This window comes from Canis aureus, chromosome 1, assembly GCF_053574225.1.
Source record: "Canis aureus isolate CA01 chromosome 1, VMU_Caureus_v.1.0, whole genome shotgun sequence".
Classification (NCBI taxonomy): Eukaryota; Metazoa; Chordata; class Mammalia; order Carnivora; family Canidae; genus Canis; species Canis aureus.
The window spans coordinates 107,432,103-107,453,786 of NC_135611.1; the positions used below are offsets into that span (position 1 = coordinate 107,432,103).

The window sequence follows — 21,684 nt, forward strand, 5'->3', positions numbered from 1 at the left end:
TGCAATCAAGGAGGGTGGGTTTTAAAGTCATAACTGTGGGCCAAGTTTACATTGGGGTTATGATGGGGATGAGATGGGAGTTTTGGTGGGGTGATGGAGTTTGGGGTTGGACATATCTGTGTTGGTTGCATGCTTCAAATTGCGGTTTAGTTGTTAGGTGTGGGTTGTGTGTGGTGTTTTGGAATTGTTGGAATCATGACAGTAAGGGCAAACATTAGGTAGTGCATTTCCTAGTTATGGGAGTTGAATCCATCATCGAGGTGGAGATTAAAATGCCTGGGGTTGGGGTTGAATAATGAAAGGGGTTCATTTGAGGGGTGTCAACTCAGGTGGGTGAAATAGTGTCGATCTTTATTTTTGGGGTGGGCAGTGGTGTTGGGGCCTCAGGAACTGGACTAATGAGAGTTTGGGAGGTTGTTTGATTGGGGTTGGCCTTGGATGGTTGGGTTTGGTGTGACTGGAGCTAGGAATGCAGTAGAAGGGGCTTGATTGGGGGCTGTAGATGAAATCAACTGTAACTGACAATTCACAGTTGGGTCTGGGGATGGAGGGGAACTTTTCTCCTCCTTCACCCTGATCCTCACTTCTCCCACCCCTGCCCAGCACAACAGCACAGCAAACACCATATACCTAGCTTATATATCTTTATTGGCCCAGATGTGGGATTCCCAAACCCAAACAGGCTGCCTCTGTTCTGCATCAGCCCAGTTGTAATGACCCTCTCCCTAGTTCATGGGGAGACCAGCTCCCTGCAGGAAGGGGTCAAAAGTTGGTGGATTTTGTGGGTGCCCTGGAGCCCCTAGTGTGGCAGGGGAGAGAACCACACCTGTGCCCCAAGTCCTCCTCCTGTAATCCTCCGCACCTGGGCTTAAGACGCTGCCCCTCCTGAAACAGGGAGGCCACGTCCAACAGTGCATCCTCAATATGCTGCCCCAGTCGATGGGAGTCCTAGAAGGAAAAATAGGTATGTCTAGGAGAACCTGGGGGAGGGGCTCCTCAGTGCTGAAAATCAGGAGGGCTGACATCCCTGATGTCTTGGTCTGAGGGAGGAGGGGGCTGGGGACTGGGATTCCTGGATCATGGGACAGCAGGGAGCTAGGATTCTAGACCCCTGGGTCCTGAGGGAGGAGGTCCTACAGGGAGGTGTGTGCAAGTCTATCTCACCGTTTTTGTGCTTGACTTTTTGCTGGAGATGTGGAAGGTGATGGTGTCATCCCCCATGAAAATGTACGAAACGCCGTAACCGTGATCATCGGCCTGGAGATGAGCAGAGTGAAGGGAAGTAAATAGCCTCCAGTGCCCCTCAACCCCTCTCAGCCAGAGCGCAGACCCCCCACGCCCTCCTCTCTCAGGCCCGAAGGCCCACGGAGGCGGGATCAGGCCCAGTTCCACTCACCGGCCCGAATCCACCCCCGGAGGAAACATAGTCGGGGTAATTGTGGACGTCAAACAGGTGGATTTGCTGAACAGGGATCTGGCTGGTGGCCAGCTGCCACTGCTCTGAGTGAACCTGACAGACAGGATGGTCAAGTACGCAATGAAGACCCGCCAGTCCCCGCCTCCGTGGTTCAGCTCCGCGCAGCCCCGGCCCCTTCCGACCGCCCATTTCCTCTAAACTACTGGGTCTCTCTGCGGGTCCCTCCCTGACACCGGTCCGTCTGCGTCTCCTCCTTTCTGACCACACCTCTTCTCTGCTTCTCCCTGACCACGCCCATTCCTTTGACCACACCCTCTCCGCTTCCCTGACCACGCCCCCTCCCCTGACCGCGCCCCATCATCTTCCTGACCCCCGCGCCTCTGCTCGCCTCCTTTCGGACTACACCTCCGTCTCCCCTCTCGGCTTCTCCTGACCACGCCTCTTTCTCTAACCACGTCCCGGTTGTCTCCCCGACTCCGCCTCCTTCCGTGCTCCCTACCTTCCTACCTCTTTTCCCTCGCCGCCCCCTCCCTCTCTTGCCCCAGCACCACTCCGGCCTCCCCCAACTCCTCTAATAACTCCCTTTGCCAACCTCTCTCTCCTGGTTGAGAAGTACCCTTCTCCCATGGTTCCCCTCTTCCCTCTCTAACCCTTTCTCTGCACCCCAACCTGGTCCAGAAAGGGTGACCGCAGGTGGAGAAATTGGGACACGATGTAGAGTGCGAAGAGGTGACGGTCCACTCCCTGTCCGCTCATCGCAGCCTTCAGCAGAGACTGGTGCTTTTCCACCGCCAGGCGGAATAGTGCGCGGCGCTGGGGTTCCTGGGGTCCCCCGGGGTGGTCACAGGTCATGGAAAGACAGGAAGTGGGCTTACTGCTGGGGCTTGTCACACCCCTGGCTTCAACCCAGCTTGCAAAATCCCTGCAAGGCAGAGATATGGACTCTATTTTACAGAGGGGAAACAGGCTCAGGGAGGGAAGTCACTTGCCCAGGGTCACACAGCAAAGCAGAATCAAGTGGGTCCCCAGGTGAGACTGTCTGATCTAGGGCCCCAACTCCTTCCATTAAACCACTATAGGTAGGGTGAGAGGGAAAGGTGTCCTAGGGGGTTTCTGAGCTGAGAGGTTATATGGGGAATCCATGGAAGGGTACAAATGGAAGTCACAAGGTCACATAGAAGTTAAATAATCTAAGAGAGCTACATTGGAGAACCAAGGATCCCTGATGGGTGCTCCCCCAGTACCCTGGTTGACCCCCATTAAAGCATCCGTCGCACTATGCTGAAATATCTCCGCCTCTCCCCACCAGAGAGTTTCTTGAGGTCATAGACCAGGTCTGGTTCCTCCTTTGTCCATAACACCCATCAGAGGGCCTGGTCCTCAGAAGGTGCTCCAAAAATATTTGCAAATGTAGGAACGAGTATGTGGAAATGACCAAAGCCTCAAACGAGGCCTACACCCACTGTTTTTTCTTTGTCCTCCATGGCTCTCACAAAGTTGCAGGCCTCCCTCGTGCAAGATCGCACCGTCTCTGTCCGGCCTTCCAAGAACAAGCGAGTCATGGTCGACTCATAAGTCAGGCAGAATTGACCCCTGTCCTGGGGGACAAGGAAGGGAGGAGCCTGTCAGCTGGTCTCTGGAAATATTCCCACACTTGACCCACCTCTGTGGACCTCCCACCTCTTCCTGCTCAGGGAACATGTGGTTGGGAGAGAAATCAAGATGGCAGAACCCACAAAGGCATAACCAAGAAGAGTTCTTAAAGGGACTGACAGGGCAGGCCCAGGAGAACCAAAGTTCTGGCAAGGGGCTGAGGTCAAGGGACCCAACTGACCCGGAAGTGGGCCAGCTGCAAGGCCATCTGGACGAAGCTGTCTGAAGAGAGGTGGCAGCGTTTGATGAAGCTCTTGCCAAAATGGGAGAAGGGGAAGACGTGGCAATCGATGTTTCCAGACAGGGTCTTGGCTCCCCTCAGGGCTAGAGAGATGGACAGATGGATCTGCCAGAGGAGGAGGGAGGGAGGGAGGGATGGCTGGGGTTACAGATAGGGTAGGGTGAGAGTCGGGAGTGGGGCTGGAAGTGGAGGTGGGAATTGAATCAGGGTAGGGGTGGAATGTGGAAATGAGGACAGAAACGAACATGTAGCTGCAGGGCTGGATTTTTGGTGGGGGTCACTGTGGGACTGGGGTTGGGGATGGGGTTGGGATTGAGAATGGGACTGGCGGGGATGGGCGGGGTAAGGTTAGAGTTGGGGCTGGGGTGGAATTGAGTTTGGAGGTGGGGATGAATTTAGAGTCAGAGCCAGGAAGGTCTGGGGACTTGGAGAAGAGGCCCCAGAGCCCGATCTCACCTTTTCTGGAAGGTGCCAGTATAGCCGCTGGGGCTGGGGCAGCGAGGGATCAGGATGCCCCTTGCAGTGGCCGTCTGCAGAGTAGCCCAGCTGAAAACATTCTGTGGCCAGAGTGAACTGTGCACAAACAGAGGCTGTCAGAGTCCCTTCCTCCCTCTGGGCTGAGGGCCCTCTAACCAGGGACTTCTTTTCATAAGTCGTTTCTGGGGCTGGGGGCAAAGGGGACAGTCCTTAAGAAACAGAAACCTCTTGGGACACCTGGTTGGCTCAGTGATTGAGAATCTGCCTTTGGCTTAGGTCGTGATCCCAGGGTCCTGGGATCGAGTCTTGTATCAGGCTCCCCATAGGGAGCCTGCTTCTCCCTCTGCCTGTGTCTCTGCCTCTCTCTGTGTGTCTCTCATGAATAAATAAATAAAATCTTAAAAAAAAAAAAAGAAACAGAAACCTCTGATGTTCACAGGTGTGTTCTCAGGTTCAAGTTCATGGAGAGCAGGATTGATACTAATATGCTGCGGGTGCTTACTGACATTTTACTTCTGACTGGTAGACAAAGAGTCACCCACAGCTATTCCAGCCTTCCCAAGACACCCCACCACCACCATCCCCCCGCCCCCACCAGGATCCTGAGATGGGAGAGATAGAGCTGTGCACAGCATGAGTCTCCAGAATGGAAGGGTGACCTCCATTCTGATTGGGGGGTGGTGCCCACACCCTGCTGGTGGTTCAATATTTTAAATCAGCACTGATGGAGCACGTGTGCTACCCGGCAGCCTTCCATTTAATTCTCATAATCACTTAGGAAGAAGGGATCCATATCCCCATTGCAATGTTAGAAACCTATCTGAAGAAGAACCTCCCCCGCTTGGTGCCTTGGAGTTTCCAGTGATCTCTATCATATTCTTTTTTTTTTTTTTAAGATTTTATTTATTTATTCATGAGAGAGACACACACACAGGCAGAGGGAGAAGCAGGCTCCATGCAGGGAGCCCGACGTGGGACTTGATCCCGGGACTCCAGGATCATGCCCCGGGCCAAAGGCAGGCGCTAAACCACCGCGAGCCACCCAGGGATCCCCTCTCTATCATATTCTACGTGATATCTCTTCATTCAAAGTTGATGGGCAGAGACCCTATGTGGACAAGAAGGGTCTGAAGAGTCTCAAGTTCAACTGAATTGATGGTTTCCTCTACCAATATAATCAAAGGGGAAATTCTCCCATTTTACAAACGAGAAATAGGCACAGAAGAGTCACTGCTTAATCCCAGGGGATGCTCCTAAAATCTGAAAGGGGCCTCCACTTCTCCAGATCCCACCCTTGGCTCCATCCAATGCCTTATGTAATGCCATGAAAGAGTGTGAACCTCATAGGGTATGGACACCACCCCCTATGATTTAGGAATTAAATGAAATAGAGAAAAAAGAGATGCTAGAGTTCTCAGGATTGGATGGCAGTTTACAGATAAAAGAAACCCAACTTTTTCATCTCAGAGGGGAGGAACTTGCCCAAGGTCACACAGCAAGCCAGAGCTGGAAGATCATTCTGATTCAGTGTGATGTGGTGGAAAGGCCTCCATTCTGGTCTCAGAGCATTCTAGGATCATATTCTTGCTCTGCAACACCTGGCGCCGTGACTCTGGGCAGATCACTTCCCTTCTCTGAGCCCCAACGGCCCATTCATCAAAAGAAGGTCATAATCCCAGATTCCCTTTTCCTTGCTGGGTGATTCCAGTCCAGTCTCTGCCTGTTTCTGAGCTTTGCTTTTCTTTTCTTTCTTTCTTTCTTTCTTTCTTTCTTTCTTTCTTTCTTTCTTTCTTTCTTTCTTTCTTTTTCTTTTTGATTTTATTTATTCATGAGAGACACAGAGAAAGGCAGAGGGAGAAGCAGGCTCCCTGCAGGGAGCCCAATGCAGGACTTGATCCCAGGACCCCAGGATCACGACCTGAGCCAAAGGCAGATGCTCAACCACTGAGCTATCCAGGCGTCCCCTCTGTCTTCCTGCTGAGTGTGAGGCCCTGGAGGGGAAGGTCTTTGGAAATGGGGCTGATGGTCCCCAGGGTGGGGGTGGGCTGGCTATCCTACCTCCCACATGTGTCCTGAGATGGGGCAGTCAGCCCATGAGTGCTCCACGCTGAGGCCCAGCTTCCCATTGGAGAAGACAATTAGAGTGAAGGATTTGTCAAACCAGCTGCAGGGGGAGAATTCAAAGTGGTCGCCAAAGAGCCAGGGCCAGGATGGAACTTGGGTAGTCTTTGTAGGACTTGCAGGAGTGTCAGGGTGGGCAGATCTTTGTGGAATCAAGGATGGTGTGGAACTCCCTAAGACAGGGGGGGCTCTCCATCAGGTGGTCTAGATGGTTTCTGAGACATGTCTAGGGCTTGGGAAATTGGAAGATTTTGAGAGAACATGCCAAGAAAGGTTCAAGGCTCACAAGGAGCTAAGAGGTTAGGGGATCTTTCCTGGGAACCTCAGAAATTACAGTTGATGCCTGGTGTGCATCTAGAAAGTTGTCTGAGGCTCTCTAGATGGGAAGCCCCAGGTATGGGGTTCTGGGTTTAGGGAGCCTACATTAAAATCTAAGGATTCTGTGGTTCTGGGCCTAAGGTCCCTGGGCTTGGGCTTTTGGCTTTGGGACTCTAGGTCTTTGGTGTCTAGGTTCGGTGACCTGGGGTCCCAGGGATGCCAGACCCTGGGACCCAGAAGCTCTCTGTGTTAGAGGTCCCTGGGTCTCAAGGCATTGGGTGGGGGTCCTCAGATTGAAGGGGTCCTTAGACCGGAGGATGCCCCAGGTCTGGGGTCCAGGGTCTGCTTGTCTAGTGTCCAGAGTCCTAGGTCTAGATACTAGGTTCTGGGGTCACCAGGCCAGGGTGAGGTTCAAGTTCAGGGGCTGGCTCACCGGTCATGGCCCCTGCCAGCCAGTAGGGCGCGGGCATAAGCATCCAGTGAAGCAGCAGGGTCCTCTCTGGTGAGCCCTGCAGGCTCTGAGTCCAGTGATACAAAGAAGGCAGCTCCTTCCACGGCCTCCAGGGCATCCTCAGCCTGGACCTTCAGGGAACTCCGCACCTGGGCCCACACGTCCCTATCGGGGGATGTGCCTGAGCTCAGGCTGGCCCTGCACCCTGCCCAGACTCCATCCACCCCCCCACACACTTTGCTCTTCCCCAGCCTCTTGAGGCTGCCTGGGCCTCTGGGTCCCCTGACCTCCTCTTCTCACCTGGGAGCCGCAGTCAAGGCCGCCAGATGCTCCTCCTGGGGGCAGGCGGGGGACGGGTCATCCAGGATTCGCTGGAACTGCTGCTCCAAGGCCCTCGGGGAGAGCAGGCCACTTTGGGAGTGGGTCCCCACGCGGAAGAATCGGCCTCGGTGGAAGACGGCCACATGTCGGCTGTCACGCAGGTGGCGGATGTGATCTAGAGGTGGGGTGGGCAGAGTGCAGAGGGCAGGAAGGTCAGACACATCATAAAAATAAAAATTAGAACCATTTAGGGGTACCTGGGTGGGTCAGTTGGTTAAGTGTCTGAGTCTTGGTTTCGACTCAGGTTGTGATCTCAGTGTCGTGGGATCCAGCTGCTCCCTGCTCTACATTGGGCAGGGAGTCTGCTTGGGACTCCTTCCCTCTCCCTCACCACCCCTGCTCTTCCCCCCAGCTAGCACATGCACACGTGCACTCTCTCTCTAAAATAATTTTTAAAATCTTTTAAAAAAGAATAAGAATCATTTATTACTTATTATTAGATAATAAGAACCATACTTCCTGTATGGCTTGCACTGTTCTAAATATTTATTTATTTATTTATCTATCTATCTATCTATCTATCTACCTAGGCAGAGGGAGATGTGGGACTCGATCCCAGGACCCTGGGATCACAACCTGAGCCAAAGGCAGATGCTCAACGACTGAGCCACCCAGGTGCCCTCTAAACACTCATTTAATCCTCACCACCCTATGCACCCTTATTATCCCATTTTAGAGATGAGGAAACCAAGGCTCAGAGAGGGTAGTAACTTACCCAATGTCACACAGCTAGGGAGCGATGGAGCTGGGGTTCAAACAGGAGAACATGTTCTCACCTACTACACTGTTACACCTCTGTCAGTGAGGACGCAAGAGGAATCTTACCTTTTTGGATGCCGGGAATGCGTGTGGTATTGAATATCTTCTCATACTGGGCAGAGCATAAGGGCCTCATTCCCATCAGCAAAGTCTGCAAGAGACCATGGGCTCAGGAGAACACTGCCTCCCAGGACCAACATGGCCGTATGGCCACAGGACCAGAGCCCATGTCCCCAGCCCACGGCCCCAGCCCAGTGGGGGGCTGGGGGGCCCATCTTACAGGCAGGATCTCCTGGCGGTTCAGGCGGTGGCGGTAGAGGAGGAGGGCATGGACTGCGTTCCCAGCACGAGCAGCCTGCACTGGTGTGGGAGTGACGTACAGGAAGTCCTGGCGGCCAGGCGAGGGGAATGCCTGGGGTTAGGCTTGCCCCTGATGGGGGCACTGACCCCAAACACAAATCATGACCCCCAACAAATGGCAGCATGAATAAAACTCTGATTTGAGTCACTGACCCTAAACCCCACTTCTCACAAAGACATCCCAACCCTAAATCTGGGGAGCTTTGAACTCAGCCCCTGCCCAGCTCCTAGTCCCATTCTCCCCCTCTCACCATCATATAATAGTTGCTGTTCACCATCAGCGAGTGCCGGGAGCGCAGGTACACAAATTCTTCCCACCAGTCACTGACCTAGGAGTGGGACAGAAAGACATGGCTGGGGCAGCTAGGGCCAAGGGGGGTTGGCAGGGACAGCAAGAGTGGCAAGACCCCAAAGACTCTACTGTGTCAAACAGGGAGGGTAGAGTTCAATGAAGGAGGCCATCATGATCGGTAACTAGCAGTAACCTAGAAGTCCATCAGTTGGGGATCAGTTAGCTAAACCTCACTAACACTCATGTCCTGGATTACTACGAAGCTGTTCAAGAACAAGGGACATCTGTACCACTGACACAGAAGGAGCGAGCACCAAGTCATGTAGCTAAATGGAAAAAGCTAGGTGCACAATAAGATATGTGAAATGATCTCATATGAGATTTCAAAAAATACCAGCAAGACCCAAGTGTCCATCAATAGATAGATGGACAACCAAAATGTGGTCTATCCATCCAATAGAATGGGTTTTTAAAGAATATTTTATTTTTTTAAGATTTTATTTATTTATTTCAGAGAGAGAGCACAAGCAAGCAACTGCAAGAATGAGCGGGCGTGGGGAGGCAGAGGGAGAAGCAGACGACTCTGGGATCATGACCTGAGCCAACGCAGACACTTAACTGACTGAGCCACCCAGGCTCCCTAAGATTTTATTTTTAAGTAATTTCTACACCCAACATGGAGCTTGAACTCAGAACCGTGAGATCAAGAGTCTCTTTCTCCACCAACTGAGCCAGCCAGGTGTCCCTGCAATGGAATGTTAGTAGAAAAAGGAAAGAGGGACGCCTTGGTGGCTCAGTGGTTGAGCATCTGCTTTCAGCTCAGAGCGTGATCCCGGGGTCCTGGATCGAGTTCTGCCTCAGGCTCCTTGTGGGGGGCCTGCTTCTCCCTCTGCCAGTGTCTCTGCCTCTCTCTGTGTGTCTCTCATGAATAAATAGATAAATAATCTTTAAAAAAGAAAAAGGAATGAAAATCTAATGTGTGCTACACCATGGATGGACCCTGAAAACATTATGCCAGATGAAATGAGCCAGACACAAAAGGACACATCGTGTATGATTCTACTTATATGAAAAATCTAAAATAGGTAAATTCCTAAAGGTAGTGAGTAGACTAGAAGTTACCTGGCACTTCGGGGAAGTGGAAATGGGGATGTGTTTCCCTCATAGGTACAGAGTTTCTGTTTGGGATGATGAAAAAGTTCTGGAAACAGACTGTCATGATGGTTCCATGGCATTGCAGATGTACTTAATACCACCGAATTGCGTACTTAAAAATGGTTAAAATGGTAAATTTTACATGATGTCCATTTTACCACAATAAAAATTATATGTACATCTATATGTTCTATATACTTTATGATATATTAAATATGTTTCTATAAATTATAAAATGTACAAGCATATTATGTTATATCATTTAAAATTATATATATATAAATAAAATTCATATAACAATTAAAAAATATAGATAAAAAATCTGTAATAAGGGATCCCTGGGTGGCGCAGCGGTTTGGCTCCTGCCTTTGGCCCAGGGCGCGATCCTGGAGACCCGGGATCGAATCCCACGTCGGGCTCCCGGTGCATGGAGCCTGCTTCTCCCTCTGCCTGTGTCTCTGCCTCATTCTCTCTCTCTCTCTGTGACTATCACAAATAAATAAAAATTAAAAAAAAAATCTGTAATAAGGAAGCCCTGTGTCAGACTTTAGTTGGTGTTCATTTTCTTTTTCTTTGTTGTGCATAAGATAATGGAGTATATTATAATTGGCAGTGCCCTAGATGTACAATGAAATATATACATTGTGTGTGTCTGTGCACACGTGTACATGTGTATTAGCACAGAATCTGGTCCAACAGGTGTGCTTGGGTGGCTCAGTCAGTTAAACATCAGCCTTTGGCTCAGGTCATGATCTCAGAGTCCTGTGTTTGAGCCCTGTGTCTGGCTCCCTGCTCAGTAGGGAGTCTGCTTCTCACCCTGCTCGTGCTCTCTCTCTCTTTCAAATAAATAAAATCTTTGGGAAAAACAATCACACACACACACACACACACACACACACACAAAACCAAGAATCTGCTCCAACAGCTTGAAGGGAAAAAAATTTAAAAACTAAGGCCTGGCTTCTCTCCTACCCCTTCAGACATGACTCAGTCCCCTCCACGGAGCTTGTCTGACTGACCTTTCCATGCTGCTGCCCCTTGGGGCTGTGTCCCAGATCTGCTTCCCTTCCAAGTCCAATGTTTCAATTTCCTTCTGTAGCTAAAGGTCCCATTTCCTGTCACCGAGGCCTCTTTCCTGAGCCCTCACTCAGATGTCCAGCTGCTCCAGGGCATCTTCCCAGCACCCCCCAAGCTCAGTGCCTTCCCCTCAGGGATGCTCCCCTTTTCCCCATCTTAGGGAGAGCCTGGCAGTCCCCCACCTCCCAATATCAGTTAAGGCCTGTGAATGCCATCCTGCCATCTCCCCACCCCCAGCCTGGTAGTCCCAGCCCCACCCTCCTGCCCCCTGACTCTGCCTCCTTCCCTTGGTCCCAATTCCCCTGCAAGGCCTCATCCTTTCCCCTAGATCCTCACCCTAGCATCCTCTCCAACCTCCTGGCCTCCAGTGTCTCCCTGACACCACAGGGGATCCTGACCCTCCCCTGTTCAGAATCCTCCCATGGCTCCTTGGCACCCCGAGAAAAGAGTCCAGGGTCCTCGGCTGGAGTTCAGGCCTCTCCCACCTCTCCTCCACCATCACCTCCCCCTGAGGATCACCCTCCTGCTTCCCAGCCCGTGCCCTACAACCTTCTTACTTGCTCACCTCTGCCCACCCTATTCCCTCCTACTAACCAGACAGGTTCAAGTTCTGTCCAACCCTCAGGGCTCAACCCTAATAATTTCTCCTCCTGGAACCCTAATCCTCCCATCCAATGACTGTGTCCGCAGGCGATCCCACCTTCCGGACACTCACACCACCCTGTCTCTTCATCGCTACCTCCACCTCATCCCACGCTGCCTGACGGCTATTTAGGACTTCCTACCGAACCGGAGGCCTGTTAGCCCTGGTTTGGGTGAATTGCTGCCTTGCTCTGTGCAAGAAACTCCAAGTCAGAGTACTACCAAAGGCCTGGCTCCTGAACTCAGAGTAGAAGCCCATCTGGGGGAGGTGCCCTTGAGCAGAAGGGGGGGGGGGGGTGGTGGTAGAACAAGAGCTACTCTGGGGGCGGAGGCGCAAAATGTTTTTTGCCTCCTGCCAGGGGAGGGCGGAAATGTTGGATGAATCCTGGAATTCTGGTTCCAATCCTGGAGGCGTGGGGGCGGGGCTGCGGGTGTGGGCAGGCCCTGGAGGCGGAGCTTAGGTGATTGAAGTCAGGCTCCGAGTGTCGGAGCTGGAGGTGGGGGCGGGGAGGCTCAAAATGCAGGCACACGCGGGTTGGGGTTCAGAGTATGGGAGAGCTGGAGCAGCAAGCTGGAGTATCTGGGGGTTGGGTTTAAACGGTAGGGGGCGGGGCGGGGGGCGGGGCGTAGACCTCCAGGTTAGGAAGGAGGGCTCGGAACCTCGGCGTTCAGGGCCCGGGACTCACGTAATTGGAAGCCCACCAGGACTTGAGCTGCAGGTACCACTGCAACAGCGACGCCTGCAGCCTCAAGAATTCCTGCGCTAGGACGGACGTCCAGTCGAAGTCCTCGTCGGAGAGGATGGGCCGCACAGATTCCAGGTACTGAGGGGCAAGGAGAAGAGGGTAGCTGACGCCCCCGCCCGCCACCGGCCGCCCCCAGCGCCCCAGGCGGAGGTACCTGGCAGGCCCACCTTGCGCACGGTGTCCTGCACGGAGGGCACGGGCTGGCGTGGCAGCGAGCGCTGGTAACTGAAGAGCATTGTTTTGCGGCCGGAGAAGATGCGGACCAGGGCCTGGGGGGTGGGGAATTAGTGGGTCGTTACACCCCTGGCTGGGGTCGGGGAGCTGTGTGGCAACCCACAGAGAGAATGGGATAGAGACCCAGGGAAAGCGGGGGCGGGGGCAGAAACCCAGGAGGTGGAATAGAGACCAGAGAGGTGGGCAGGGTCCCGGGGAAAGGGGGATAGAGACCCATGAAAGGTCGTAGGTGGAAGCCGGAGGGAAGCAGAGCCAGAAGTGGGTCCCCGGAGGGCAGAGCAGAGAGGGCTCTGCCCCCCACATACCAGCCAGGTCTTGGTGGGCGAGGACATGGCTCCGTGGGGCTCAAGGAGCCAGCCATGGTAGGACAGAAGGAGTCTTAGGGCCACGTGAAGGGTGAAGATCAGGGCTCCCCACAGACACGAAGCGAACAGCGCCGCTGCCAGGACTCCCCGAAGCCTGTGGTGCTGTCCACCCCTGGGAGTGAAAGAGAGGACAGGCCTGGGTCTCCTGGCCTCCCCTCCAGCCCCACCCAGCCCCTGCTCTTCCTAACATTCTCTGACCCTGGCCTTTTGATGGGGGGCAAACCTAGAATTGGAGTCAATCATAGATATCCGATGTCTTCATTTGTAAAGTGGGCATGGATCCTCTGTCTGTGCCTCCCCTCCTTCCCTGGGTGTGTGAGGACCCCAAGCTCCTAAAATCAGTAGGTACTTCACAAGTGGGAGCTGGTATTTTATTTTATTTTATTTTATTGAAAGGACACCTACTTTTCTCTCCTAGAAATCAAATTCTACTCTAAGGCAGTGGTTTGCAAAGTGTGGCCCTTGGCCCAGCAGCATCAGTACTGCCTGGAAGCTGGTTGGAAATGCAAATCCCCAGGCACCACCCAGACCTACTAAGACAGAATCTCTTGGGGTGGGGTCCAGCCATCTGTGTTTTAAGGAGCCTCTCAGGTGGCTCCAGTATAACCTCAAGTTTAGGACATGCTGTTCAAAAACTACAATAGATGACCATGTTTGAAAAATGGCAACCAGACATGCAAGCGAAGCCCACCAGGAAGACTTGGGGAGCGTTACTTCCCCTCTGTAGACTTGGGTATATCTAGCCTTCCTGGAAATTCCTACCTCGGATCCTAGGTCTGCCCTTTGGGACTGTCTGTACAAAATCTGAACCTTCTTCCCCAGAAAGACTAAGCCAAGAATTAGAACCACTAGAACCTGTCCCTTCACCTGCACCTGGCTTCCAACATTGCCCCCAAATGCCAATTATAATAATACAACCATTCTCAATTAGTAACCTCCTGGCACTGTACCAAATGGATCATGTGCATGTGTTCTTTTTTTTTTTTTAAGGATATTATTTATGTATGTATCCAGTCTCCATGCCCAACGTGAGGCTCACACTCACAATTCTGAGATCAAGAGTCACATGCTCCACCTACTGAACCAGCCAGGTGCCCTTCCATGTGCATGCTCTTGTTTAATTCTTCCAAACACCCTAGGAAGCAATTATTATTACCTATATTTTATAAATGAAGACTGACAAGGGAATGGTGAAGTCTTTTGCCTGAGACTACACAACTGGAGCCCAGCAGATCTTCTACTTTTGCCAGGGCACTCTAACCCTATCTGGACATTTTCTAGCTTGTCAGCATCCCACTTAGCAAGAAGGGAAGAAATCACCTCCATGTTACTCACACTGTACCTTTATTAATCTGACCAAAAATAAGTCCCAGAGGTTACTATTCCTTAGCAGCCACAACACCCTGATAGAAAAACTCGCTGGGTGGAAGGAGAAGAATAAGGGAGGTTACTGGGCTCAAATGGAGAAGCTCACCAGTCTGGCAGCAACTCTTTAATCTTCTCCATGAGTCCTAGGGAAGGATCCAGCTGGAGGAACCAGGCGAGCTGGATTGCACTGAAGAGGAAGAGCCAGCTGAGGGGGCTGGCAGGGAACACACCAGTGAGAAAGTCATTCTGTGGGAAGGAAAGGGCACTCATTCAATCAATTATCCCTCTGCTGAGCACTGTTCTTAGATATTGACAGAGCACCCAGTGTGTGCTGAACCCTGAGCTGGGTGCTCAAGACCCAGTGGGGACCAGACAGAGCTGTGTCCTGCCCTTAGGATGGGGGAAGTCAGTCAAGAATGAAGTGAAGTGCTCATGGACATAAAACAAGGCACAGGAACCCAATGAAGCCAGGTTGCTCAAATTGAAGGAGTCAGGGAGGGTTCCCTGGAGGAGGTTACTCTCGGGCAAAATGATTCCCCATATACAGCAGGGTCTGGAACTTGGGGGGCCTTCTAGAACTACATGGTCATGGAATGAAGGAAAGTCTTGGGCTATTAATCAGACTCACAGGCAAGTGCCATGGACATAACTAACGCTTAACCAAGGCCCATGACCAAGCGCTATCTAGAAGGATGAACTCTTAAAATCCTCCCGACGACCCTGTGAGGTAGGTACTTAGGCGATCTCATTTTACAAAAGAAAACACTTAGGTTCAAGGTCACACAGACAGCATGAGATGAGCTTTGTTATTTGCTTACCACCATCAGAGCTCAAGAAACCACGTTCTCTCTTTTTCCCAAGGTTAACAAACAAGCAAGGCTCAGAGATCCAGTTTTGAGTTCGGACTCTGGAGCCCCAGGCTTTAAATCTCTACTCTGTCACTAAAAAGCTAAGTGACCACAAACAAGAGTCTCAGTTTCCTCATCTGTAGAATGGGAACAATTTCAATACTGGGCTCATAGGGCTGTCACCGAGGGTCAGATGAGAAAATGTCCTTCCAGACACCTGGGTGGCTCAGCTGGTGAAGCATCTGCCTTTGGCTAAGGTCATGAGCCAGAGGTCCTGGGATCGAGTCCCTCATCAAGCTCCCTGCTCAGCGGGGAGTCGGCTCCTCCCTCTCCTGCTCTCCCTGCTTGTGCTCTCTCTCTCTGTATCAAATAAATAAAAAGTTAGAGAGAGAGAAAATACTTCCACAAATGCCAATTGCAATTACAGCAGTGACAAGACAACAAGATTTCTGTTCTCCTGGGGGACAGAGACAATAGCTACTAAGAAAAAGGCTTAGGGTCATGTGACAGATGGCAATAGAGACTGTGGAGAAAAATAAAGCAAAGGGGGCACAGGGGTGGAGGACGAATTGCATAGCTCAGAGCCTGGCACACAGTAGGTGCTCAATAAACATTATTATGATGATCTTTTCTATTGCTACTCTGCTTCTTGGGATTTATTTACTGGACAGTCTTTCTTTGGTTTGGCAAGAAAAACTTACTGGCAAACATGGTTCTTTCGTTGATTATTATTTCTTTTTTTTTTTTTTTTAATTTTTATTTATTTATGATAGAGAGAGAGAGAGAGGCAGAGACACAGGCAGAGGGAGAAGCAGGCTCCATGCACCGGGAGCCCGATGTGGGATTCGATCCGGAGTCTCCAGGATCACGCCCTGGGCCAAAGGCAGGCGCCAAACTGCTGCGCCACCCAGGGATCCCGATTATTATTTCTTTTTAAAAGGAACGATCAGGGGATCCCTGGGTGGCGCAGCGGTTTAGCGCCTGCCTTTGGCCCAGGGCACGATCCTGGAGACCCGGGATCGAATCCCACGTCGGGTTCCCGGTGCATGGAGCCTGCTTCTCCCTCTGCCTATGTCTCTGCCTATGTCTCTTCCTATGTCTCTGCCTCTCTCTCTCTCTGTGTGTGACTATCATAAATTAAAAAGAAAAAAAAAAGGAACGATCAATTCCTTTATCTGGTGCTCTGGATTGTAGTAGAACAGGGGCTTCATAATAACAGGAAATGTCTCCAGAGCACTTCCCAAGGATCAGGTGCATCAATAACTCATCTCATTGCCCTGTAACTCAGGAAGATAGTAGTAAATATCATCGTGCCAGGGCACCTGGGTGGCTCAATAGTTCGGCTCAAAAAAAAAATTTTTTAAAAATAGTTCAGCTCAGGTCGTGATCCTGGGGTCCTGGAATCGAATCCCACATTGGGCTTCTTGCAGGGATCATGCTTCTCCCCCTGTCTATGTCTCTGCCTCTCTCTGTGTCTTTCATGAATAAATAAAATCTTTAATAAAAAAAAAAAAAGAAAACCATTGTGCCTATCACATGGGTGAAGACACTGAGAAGACAAGAAGCTTGAATGTATCCAAAGCCACAGTGGGTCCACTCTCAATCCCTGAAATCATCCAGATGCCTCTGGAACCCTAATGCAATAGGATGTGCTGCAAGGCTCCACACTCTGGGGTCTGCTGTATCTCATTCATTTGGAAACCGTCTCAGGAAATACTCTGACCTCCTGCTGATGAACAATCCACATGGATGCTGTGCCACACGCTTGGCTCAAATGACCCCACTGCACGTAGTTTACGACAGCCCCATGGCATAGGTCCTGGGACCACGTTCTAGAAAAGCAGCCCAGGCTAGCAGGCATGAACATGGGCTCCCACAGCCACACTGCTCATTCTAGCTCTGCCTCTAGTTCTGCCTCTTAGCAGCTGTGTGACCTTAAGAAAATGGAAGCACCTCTCTGGGCCTCTTCCTTCATCTATAAAGTGGGATTAATAATATGTCTACCTTAGGAGGCTATAACAAGGATCAGATGGCCAATAGATTTATTTTTTTAATTTTTTGTCTAAAGATTTTATTTAGGGAAGCCCCGGTGGCTCGCCACCTTCAGCCCAGGGCATGATCCTAGAGACGGAGGATCGAGTCCCACGTCAGGCTCCCCATGGGGAGCCTCATGCGGGACTTGATCCCAGGACCCTGGGATCACAACCTGAGCCAAAGGTAGTGAGCCAAAGGCTCAACCACTGAGCCACCCAGGTGCCCTGATTTTTTTATTTTTAAAAGCTTTTATTTTTGAGTAATCTCTACACCCAATGTGGGGTTCAAACTCATGACCGTGAGATCAAGAGTCAATAACAAGCAATAGATTTAAAGGGCCTGGTAAGTATAGAACCTAGGACACACTAAATGTTACCTAATGTGACTTTAGAAAGGAGGGAGCAGAAACTCAGAGAAGTTAAGAACATGCCTGGGGGGCACCCAGCACCTATGTGGAACCGCCTCCAGGACCATAGAAGCAGCAGTATTGGACTGGTCACTTCTGTGAGTCAGGCCTTCTACTAAAACAACTAATGCTTACCACAATCCCTTGAGGGAGGGACTGTCATGGATATCCCTTGAGGGAGGGACTGTCAAATGAAACTACAGAATTTCAGCTCTGTGGTTGCTGAGGGCATAGCCCTCACCCTAGGACTGAGTTCCAGGAGCCACAACTTCGGGGTGGCCCCCAGGATCCCAGAATGGAAGAGGAAGGACCTAAGAGCATCAGGTGTCCAATAGATAGAGAGTTGGTTATATTACAGAAAGGCAAGAATGATCATTAATACAATGATCGATTAATATGAACGAGAAGGTCTGGTGGGGGCCACCACACCTAGGGGACATCTGACTATGAGAAGGGTTTTGGGTTTTGACTCAAAACTAAGGGTCAAAATATTCAACAATGCAATATTCAACAAATAGTCAAAATCCACCTTCAAGCATAGAAATCAGAACAGTGGTTGCCCTGAGTGGGGGGGTGCTCCCTCGTAAACGGCTCAAAGGAACATTCTAGAACAGTGGTCATGCTGTATGGATAGGAAGCTGGTTACACAGGTTTTTTTTTTTTTTTTTAAGATTTTATCTTTCTATTCATGAGAGACACAGAGAGAGAGAGAGGCAGTGACACAGGCAGAGGGAGAAGCAGGCTCCATGCAGGGAGCCCGACGTGGGACTTGATCCCAGAACTCCAGGATCACACCCTGGGCGGAAGGCGGCACTAAACCGCTGAGCCACCTGGGCTGCCGGGTTACACAGGTATTGTCAAAATTCAAGGATTGTACATTTTAAAAACCTGTGCATTTTTTATGAAACTATATCTTAATTTAATAAACATATACATATTTACCCGTGTATGTATATGTGTATTTATATATTTAACCACAGATTAATGGCTACATGGTAATGTTTTAATTGATGTATTAGCCTGAGGCCCAGAGGATTCCAGGGTCAGGGCTAAAGAAGCTCTTTGCGGGGGTGGGGGTGGGGTGGAACATGACACCTGGCTGGCTCAGTCAGTAGAGCATGTGACTCTTGATCTTGGGGTTATGGGTTCGAGTCCCATATCAAGTGTAGAGATTACTTAAAAATAAAATCTTAAAAAAAGAGGGGTGCCTGGGTGGCTCAGTCTATTAAGCATCTGACTTTGGCTCACGTCTTGATCTCAGGGTCTTGGGATGGAGCCCCGAGTCAGGCTCCCTGCTCAGCCTGGAATCTGCTTCTCCTCTGCCTCTCCCTGCCACCCTCCCACTCCCGCATCGTACTCTCTCGATCTCTCTCAAATAAATAAACATATATGTTTCTAAAGAAGAAGCTCGTTGGGGGTTTGGGGTAGTGGTTATTATCCACTGGAACAGATATCTCTCTGTTTTAACAACTCGCAAGGCTACGGAGGTTCAATCCAGCCGGCTCAAACGTCTCAGCTTCAGATTAAATAATGGGGCCACCCACAACGCCCCCATGCTCCCTCTTCCTGGCAGCTTTACTGTTCTCCCATGGCACATGTCACATGATCTGACATACTCAGCATCTTGCTTATGCGTCTCCTTCATTGCCTTCTCCTCCGGCTAAATCCAGAGTTCCATGAGGGCAGAACCCTGGCTGTCTTGCTCCCTGCCCTGTCCAAGTAGTGGCAAGCCCTTAATAAATGGCCCATAGGGGCGCCTGGGTGGCTCAGTGGTTGAGCATCTGCCTTTGGCTCAGGGCGTGATCCTTGGGTCCTGGGATTAAGTCCCGCATTGGGTTCCCCGCAGGAAGCCTGCCTCTCCCTCTGCCTCTGTCGCTGCCTCTCTCTGTGTGTCTCTCATGAACAAATAAATAAAATCTTAAAAAAAAAATGTCCCATAGATATCTGGTTAATGAATAAAGAACAGTATTATTGGGGATCCCTGGGTGGCTCAGCAGTTTAGCGCCTGCCTTTGGCCCAGGGCGTGATCCTGGAGTCCCGGGATCGAGTGCCGCATCAGGCTCCCGGCATGGAGCCTGCTTCTCCTTCTGCCTCTCTCTCTCTCTCTCTCTCTCTCTCTCATGAATAAATAAATAAATAAATCTTTTTTTTTTTTTAAAAGAAAAGTATTATCAAAAGCTAACACTCTGCACTTGACATGGACAGTTCGCTCAGCGCTTACATGTAAGAATTCATCTAATCCTCGCGACTGTCCTGAGGGAGGTGTTATCATCACCCCCGTTTGACATGTGGGGAAATTGAGGCTCAGAAAGACACACTTGCCCAAGGCTACACAGCTAGTAAGTGGCCGAGCCAGGATCCAAAGTCAGTCTTGGCTAACCCCACAAGGGCTCAAGACTTGTGTTAGCAGATAGGATGTGACCCAACAGGGAGGCTCTCGATGTATGCAGTGCCGGAGTTCCAGAACTGGTGACCTCAGGGTAGGCATGGGGATTCTAGAGCAAGGACAATGAGCCCAGACTGGGACTGCAGGGTTTGTAAGTGATGGAGAAGTGCAGATACAGAGATTTGTTGGTTCACGTCTCAGAACCACAAGGACGCTGCACCGCATACTGGAGAGGGTGTGGGGGATTCAGAAGCAAGGGCAGGGAGGCGGCCCCCAGATCCAGGGGTGCCCGCTAGGGGGAAGAAGGACCCTTCAGGACTGGGGTGTGGCCTGACCAAGATCTTGATCAGATCACAGTGTTCTGATAGGAGGAGCACCTAGTTTAGAACCTGGCGACAGAAGTAAAGGGTGAGAGGAGGGAGCACCATGGCATCAGGGGTCTAGATTCTAGAAATTGGGTTTGGGGGTGTGAGGAAAAAGGAAGTGGTGCAGAAAGTGGTGTAGGAGGTGAGTAGATGTTCCCAGTAGGTGAGGTTGAGGGTTCCCCAGTGAGCCTCGGAGAACCCAGAAGCTCTGGCAACTGGATCCTGGAAGGAAACCAAGCCGTGGCCCTCCTCACCCAGAAGCGGGAGAGGTGCCTTTTCCAGGAGCGCAGTCCGGAGAGGTAGATCTCCTGCAACACGGGGGCACTGAGCTCCACTTCGGCCCCGTCCGAGGTCAGCGAGGGTCGGAAGCCCACGGCCTGGTGCGCCTCAGCCATGTCACGCTAGAGCCCTGGGAGGTGGAGGGAGGGTCACTACCAGGTCCCCAGCCTCAGACCCAGGAGTCCGGGCCCCCAAGCCCCTCCTCCTACAGACCCGGGAATATAGGACTGCGGCTCACCCTTTCCCAACCACCTGAGGGTTCTTGAAGGACTCGGCCAGAGACTCCGGTGTTGGAGGGACATCAACTGGGGACCTCTGTGAACGCATAGAGGCAGGAGGGACAACTCGCGTTAATCCCTTTTGCGGCTCTGCTGAGAACGAGGTTCAAGGCAGTGCGCCCCTCCCCATGAAGGATTTTCAAGATTCAGGGTTGGGGGCGGAAACTGGTCCAGGGTTGAGTTGCAGGGTCTAGAGAAAAACATTAGTCCCGAGACCCATTTGTAACGAACACCTGCCGGACGTTGGCACGGTCCGCCCCATTTCCGTTTCCCATGCCAGGGCGAGGAGGAGGGATGGGGTGGGGGTGGGATTGGCGGGGGAGGAGCGGGGGTGGTGGTGGCAATGTCTATAAATTCATCCGCTCTAGAGTGGCCCGGCGTCCCCTCCCCCGCGCCAGGGGCTGGAAGGGGTGGGGGAGGGAGCGCCCTACCGCGCATGCCTCCCGGCCAGGGATGCTGAGGCTGGGAGCGGATGCGAGCTTCGAGGACAAGTGATGGAGAGGCCCGCACGCCCACCCCAAACCACAGGCCTGCAGGCCCCGCAGGAGCTCGGGCCCCTCCGATACTTACCACGCTGAGTCAGGGGTCCGCCGATCGGATCCTGGAGACCAAGCCCGAGCACACCCCCCACCCTCGATTTAGAGCGCCAGACCCAAGTTTCCCACTTGCATCTGTCCAATCCCAGTGCGACGAGTCCACGACCTGGTCGTCGGGCCTCCGGAGCTCCTGGTCGCCCCCGATTATCCAACATCCAGGAACCCCGATTTCTGCCTCCTCGCGAGTGCCTTGCCGGGTATTCGAGTCTCTGGTTTTATCCCCGCCCCTTTCCAACCCTCTGCGTTCTATCCCCGCCCCCTCGAAGCCCAGCATCCAATCCTCTCCCTCCGTTCGATCCCCGGTCCTCAGTCTTTTTCTCCTCGGCCTGATTTCGCCATCATTGGTTTCCCGAGTTCTAAGCAGCTTCTCTGCTCCGAACCCCAGGTTCTTGGGCTTCCCACTCCGCTTTGTCTCACTCTCTTTTCTCTCTGAAA

At 51.7% G+C, this 21,684-nt stretch overlaps 1 protein-coding gene across 6 annotated transcripts; it reads right to left on the reverse strand.

Annotated features, from left to right (window-relative positions):
• Positions 1 to 627: 627 nt before the first annotated feature.
• On the reverse strand, positions 628 to 21,479 carry CPT1C (carnitine palmitoyltransferase 1C). 6 transcript variants are annotated; one of them, XM_077845004.1, is made up of 20 exons: positions 21,224 to 21,479; positions 20,628 to 20,690; positions 20,351 to 20,505; positions 14,164 to 14,303; positions 12,630 to 12,801; positions 12,258 to 12,359; positions 12,031 to 12,168; positions 8,430 to 8,507; positions 8,099 to 8,206; positions 7,885 to 7,969; positions 6,979 to 7,174; positions 6,661 to 6,843; positions 5,847 to 5,952; positions 3,768 to 3,884; positions 3,252 to 3,416; positions 2,881 to 3,015; positions 2,087 to 2,239; positions 1,397 to 1,510; positions 1,165 to 1,257; positions 628 to 948 (listed from the first exon to the last, which is right to left on the reverse strand). In XM_077845004.1, exons 3-20 carry the CDS (start codon positions 20,489 to 20,491, stop codon positions 763 to 765), a joined length of 2,412 nt encoding a protein of 803 aa, XP_077701130.1. In that variant the 5' UTR covers positions 20,492 to 20,505; positions 20,628 to 20,690; positions 21,224 to 21,479; the 3' UTR covers positions 628 to 762. The 6 variants fall into 6 exon arrangements, with proteins under 6 accessions (XP_077701130.1, XP_077701115.1, XP_077701141.1 ...); XM_077844989.1 differs by having other exon boundaries at positions 20,614 to 20,690; XM_077845015.1 differs by having other exon boundaries at positions 21,356 to 21,466.
• Positions 21,480 to 21,684: the final 205 nt, after the last annotated feature.